The sequence below is a fragment of the Gavialis gangeticus genome, unplaced genomic scaffold (genome assembly GCF_001723915.1).
Source record: "Gavialis gangeticus isolate Ggan-Ray unplaced genomic scaffold, GavGan_comp1, whole genome shotgun sequence".
Lineage (NCBI taxonomy): Eukaryota > Metazoa > Chordata > Crocodylia > Gavialidae > Gavialis > Gavialis gangeticus.
Window position 1 is genome coordinate 709,251 of NW_017729032.1, and position 5,565 is coordinate 714,815.

The following is a 5,565-nucleotide window of genomic DNA, read 5'->3' on the forward strand; positions in this document are numbered from 1 at the left end:
GGGGGTGTTCCCAGGCCGGTGCGGTGCATGGGGTGGTTCGCACAGGGGTGGTCCTGCCTTTAGCAGGGGCTTGGCCCCACCAGCCGTTTGTCCGTGACTCAAAGGCAGCCTCTGCAGCCTCGAGGCCCCTGTTCAGGAGCTGCCAGCGCTGAGCTTTCACTCCTTTGTCTGCCTACAGAAAATAATAAAATAAGACGAGCACTTCTGCTACTGCAAAGAGCCCTGCAAGTGCAGCGCAGCGCAGGGCAGGAGGTATCGCACCCTCTGAAAGCTCCGGGTTGATCTGGGCAGGTTGCTCATCTACAGACCTGCACGTGTTGCGCAGCATCCCACGGCACCCTTGAAAGGATCTCATGGCCTCCCCGAGTGCTGTGTGGCCCCAGTTGAGGACCACTTCATGACCTGGAGGACAGTGGTCTTCTCTTTGTGGAGCCCACGCAGGTCGGGGCGGGGCGGTTTGGAGCTGCCCCTTGTGATGCAGTAATAAGCCTAGGGATGGGAGGACGGTCCCTATGGCTGGTTCAGTGGGACTAGGGGTGATCAGGCAAATTCTCCCCTTTCTAGCATCCTTAAGGGGCAGCACCAGAGAGCAGAGCTGGTTTTCGCAGCCAGCGCAGGACAGAGGCCAAGGGCACGGAGGGGTGTCTGGGGGGCCATGTCTCCCAGAAACACAGCACCAGCATGCTCAGGACACAGCCTGGGTCCACTCTGCTCCTCACCCTAGCAGGCCCACAGCACCATGCACCGGGGGCTGGTGGGGAAGGACAACAGGATGCAAAGACAGGCAGGCGGATGCGCCCCAGGCGCAGCTCACTAACCATAACATGGCCGAGTCCACCCCGGCAAGGTTTGTGTCCTGTCAAAGTTGAGCCAGCAACTGGGGATTTTATCAAAGCATCAGCTTTGTCCATGCTGGTGGGGAGAGGAACGGGCACAGGGAAGGTGGGACAAGAAGGCTTAGGATAAGAAAGGTGCTGGGGGCAGGGGATGACTCTCGGCACCATAGGAGCCGATGCCTGGCACGCATGGGACTAGCAGTTGCGGTACCCAGCCCGGACATGGGGCAGCAAACTTGTCTCCTGGAAGGCCTCCTGGCCAAGCACAGTGAAGCCAGGCCTGGGTAATCCCCGACTTGCAGGCCCAGGCTGCTGGACCACAGCAGGAGCTGCATGGTTGCTCCAGATCGCTGCACGCTCCAGGTGCAAAGCGAGTCATGCTGCAGCCAGCCGGAGAGGTCCTGGCTGATGGGAAGAGGGTGCCAGCTCTGCTGACGCATCATGAGATGAAAGGAGATCTCCCATGGCTCCAGCTGCAAGACCCCTGCCAGCCTCCTGCCCACCCAGCATGGCAGGGTTAAGAGCCATCTGATGGGACGTCTCTGTTCCCTCTTGATGGAGGCACAAGAGGGAACACAGCTCAACTCCTTGGCCCACAGCCAGGCTATGGGGGGCCTGGACACACAACGCACTTACCCCAGGGTAACTGATCTTTGCGCCTGCCTGAGACAGGAGCAGATGCCCGCTACAAAGCCATGAGTCGCTTGCATGCTGCGGCGGCTTACCCCGGAGAAAGGAGGAGGGAGACTGCCCTGGGGTAGATGGCATGCGTCTGCAGCTTGCCCAGGGTAACTGTGTGCTCGAGGCAAAACGGGGCATTGGGTAATGGTAAGACAGTACCATAGCACATGCATGCACTTACCCCGGGAGAGCTGCAGCCTGTCCACTCTGGATGCAAGGGCCATAGAGACTGAACAGGCATAAATAGCACCCGTGCAAACGTGCCCCGGCCCTTGCTCACAGAGATGGCAAACAGCAACCCGGGAATGGGGGCACTGAGGAAGACGCAGCACATCCCATTCAGTCTCTAAGCACTTCCTAAGCCTGGAAGCATTTGCAAGATGCTTACTTGGTTTGGGTTGCAAACCCCCATGGGGCCCTGCATGGAGCTTCCAGGGGATTTATTTTGGTGCCTTGTTCCCCAGTAGCTGCCCCAGGTGCAGGACAATGCTGTGGGATCTCAGGCTCAGCCCTGGTACCCAAACCAGAGCTGGGCACTCCCCATCCAGAGAGGAATGGGGGTACCCATGAGCAGGTACACAGCTTTGCCCTCAGGGGCTTCTGCAGACACCTGGGACTTGACTTGGCCTTGCACAGCATCTGGGGACAGGACCTGCTTGCAAAAGCTTCGGCATCACTGCCTCCACCTGTCTACAAGGTGCGGCTCTGCCCTGCCTGCTGCTCGACACCCCCAGCGGGTAGGTAAGGTCTCTTCTCCAAGTCTCTCGGGCCCCACTCCCAGAGCCGAGACCTGGTGCACCTCCTCCCCTGCTCTCACCACTAGCCTCCGCTCTTCTCCCGGCACCAGGGAGAGAACGCAGGAGTCCTGACAGCCAGCACCTACCCAAGAAACACTGCTCATGGCAGGGGTTGGGGGGGGGGGGGGCACCGGGTCCACAGTCCTCCTGAGGATCAGTCTCCGCCGGGCAAAAAGAGCGCAAGGTTTGCAAGGGGGTGGGTTGACAAGGCAGGGCAGCAGCCCTCGGTGCTGAAAGGGCCCTTCAGGCCGCTTTCCCCATGATGAGCACGCTCATGAAGAAGACCATGAGGAAGAAGACCCACATGAAGAAGCGGTCCATCACCTTCGCCACTTTTTTCCACTCCCCAGCCCGCCGCTGAGAGGCCTTCTGGTCCCGAAAGCAGTTGGCAATGTACTCCACGTTGCGCAGCAAGCTGTCCTGGTGGCACAGGCACCGTGGCACAGGCCCCTCCGCCCTGCCACCCTTCTCCAAGTTCGCGTACTTGCCCATCTCCTGCCAGCCCGAGGGGCCGCTAGGCTCGGACCGCGGGGCCCCGTCCCGGCTGTTCCCCACCTGCACCCTGGGCAGGGCGTCGGGCTCCCGCGCCGGGCTCTTGCAGCTCTCGCCCACCTCGTAGACGAAGAAAGCGCGGGCCATGTAGTGCAGGATGAGCTTCCGAGCCCAGCGGGGCACGGGCCGGGCCCCCGGGCCGCAGTGGTGGATGTTCATGATGAAGATGGTCAGCGCGGTGGAGGCCGTGATCATGGTCATGGTGGCGATGTAATACTTCCCTGCGGGAAGAGAAGGGGAGGTCGTGGGGACAGACAGAGCCTTGCAGGGAAGGGAAGGGACCCCCCCGCCCCCAGCCATCTGCCCTTTGGCCCTGGGGAGACGGGAACAATTCAACCGGAGTGAAAGGCAGCCTGGTCCAAAGCCTGACCTCAGAGCCAGAAAGTTCCTCCTCATCTCCTGCCTCAGTGTCCCCTGCTGCAGCCGGAGGCTGTCGTGTCTAGTCCTGTCCCCTGTGGCCACAGAGAAAAGCCTATCTCCATCCTCTGTCACCACCCTTCAGGGACATGGAGACTGCTTGAAGACAGCCTTCTCCCCTCCAGACTCAATAACCTGAGGTCTTTCAGCCTTTCTTCGTCAGTCTGGTCTCCCAAGTCACTCTGTACTGGACTCTTTCCTACCTGTCTGCTTCCTCCTTGAAGTGTGGGCCCCAAAACTGGACGCAGGACTCCCGGGGAGGCCTCCCCAGAGCTGACCAGCGTGGAAGTATCCCTGCCCATGATTTGCAAGGGACACTTGTTAATACAGCCCAGGAGGCTGGTGGCTTTTTTTGCAACGAGAGCTCAGCCGCGCACAAGAGGACAGTGTCCAGCCCACAGCCCCTTGGGGAGACTGGACCAGAGCTCCCATCTCAAGCTCTCTCAGTGGCACAACCAGGGTCCAAACCTGGGGCAAAGCAATGAGGCTGCATGCCAGGATTTGGCCCTGCATTCCCCAGGCTTAGCTGCCATATCTTCCTGGCATCCGTACCGTAACAAGCCTCCCCCCTCTCCCAGCTGATCTAAGGCAGCCTTGGGTGAATGCAGGCCCCGATCCTGTGCACTTGCACTGGGCCCCAGCTGAGCCATTTCCGAGTGGCTGGATCAGGCCCTGGCTCCATCCAGGCACACAAGACTAGGGTCCGATCCTTTTGCATGGGACGGGAGCCAATTCAGCTGCAGGGGGCTTGCAAATCTTGAAGCTTCAATTGCTACCAGTCACTCGCTGCTAAATTTCTGGACCCTGGTGGACACCCAGGAGCTGGACTGCATGGCTCCAGGGGTTGAGCTCCCTTTATCTAGAGCATCCTGGTGAGATTGCCTTTGCTCACAGCAAGGGTTCAGCCCTCAGGCTTGCTTTGGGCAACCAGAGCAGAAGAGTCATGGATGCATGAGCCTTTGTACACAGTAAATTCAGCCCGACTTGGCCTGAGCTGTGCTGACCTTCACGAACGCTGCGTTCAAAATAAGCCCCAGAAAAACACCAGGCTGAAAAAAAATGGACTGTCAGTGAAAAACACTTTAAAGGCTCATAGGAAAGTCAGGCTGGAAGGGACCTCGCAAGGTCACATCTAGTCCAGCCCCTGCTCAGGGCAAGGTCATTGCTGACTAAAACATCCCAGACATGTGTCCATCCAACCTGCTCTTGAAACTTTCCAGGGATGGAGACTCCACCGTCTCTCTACGGGCCTGTTCCAGTGCTTTACCACCCTCAGAGCCAGCAAGCTCCTCCTCATCTCCAACCTCAGTTTCCCCTGCTGCAGCTTGAGGCCATTGCTCCTCGACCTGTCCCAGCAGCCACAGAGAAAAGCTCATCTCCAGCCTCCCTCTCATTGCCCTTCAGGGATTTGAAGACTGTGATCAAATCCCCCCCACTCAGCTTTCTGTTTTCCAGGCTAAATCACTTATTTAAGACATTTCAAGCAATTTCTCCAAACTGGGCTCGAGTCTTTGATCTCTCTGAGATCTATCAAGCACCGTTTGAAAATTCCCGCTGCCTCCAATTTTCAGGTAAAAAAAAAAAAAAATAAAAATAAAAAAAAAATCTGAGTGCTGGTTCCCCAAAAGCAGGGAAAAACCTCCCATGCTCACATGAAAGTCAACCTCCTAGGCTGCAAGGCCTGATCGGACCAGGAAGATCATCGACTGACCCCCTGCAGTCCAAAACCCACTCGATAGGTAAAAAATGCCAGACCAAGCCGATATTCTCTGATAACAGGTTGTCTAGGGCAGGGGTGCTTCACCCCCAGCCCATGGGCCAAATCTGACCTTCGGAGCCACATTGCCCAGCCCATGGTGCTCCCCACAGCACTGGAAATCTGGTGATAAGGGAGCAGTGGCAGCATTAACAGCCGCTCCACTACTGTCACATTTCTGGACCCATGGTGAGCCCCGTGGGTTGGATACCATGGTCCTGAGTGCCAAATAGCAGAGGTGCAAGCCTAAGGCCAGACCCTTGATATGCTGCTGCCTGGAAAGTTATAACTTCATTCAAAAAAGATGGGGATCAGTGCAAGGATGCTCTGGGGAACAAGGGACTGGCTGTAGGGGAGAGGGCAGCAGGATGTCCACTGACAAAAGCAGAGAGGCTCCATCCATCGTAGAAAATGAGGGTTGGAGGGGACCTCAGGAGGTCACATCTAGTCCAAAACCCTGCTCAAAGCAGAACCAGCCCCAACTACATCATCCCAGCCAAGGCTTTGTCGAACCGGGTCTTAAACA

The 5,565-nt window shown here is 57.7% G+C and overlaps 1 protein-coding gene across 1 annotated transcript in view; it reads right to left on the bottom strand.

The window, feature by feature from the left end:
• Nucleotides 1-1,874: 1,874 nt before the first annotated feature.
• CHRNA10 (cholinergic receptor nicotinic alpha 10 subunit) overlaps nucleotides 1,875-5,565 on the bottom strand; it is a 10,191-nt gene continuing 6,500 nt past the window's right edge. Inside the window, exon 5 of the mRNA XM_019525627.1 lies at nucleotides 1,875-3,087. Within this exon, the coding sequence (XP_019381172.1) occupies nucleotides 2,558-3,087 (530 nt within the window). The 3' untranslated portion in view covers nucleotides 1,875-2,557. The remainder of the gene's footprint in view (nucleotides 3,088-5,565) is intronic.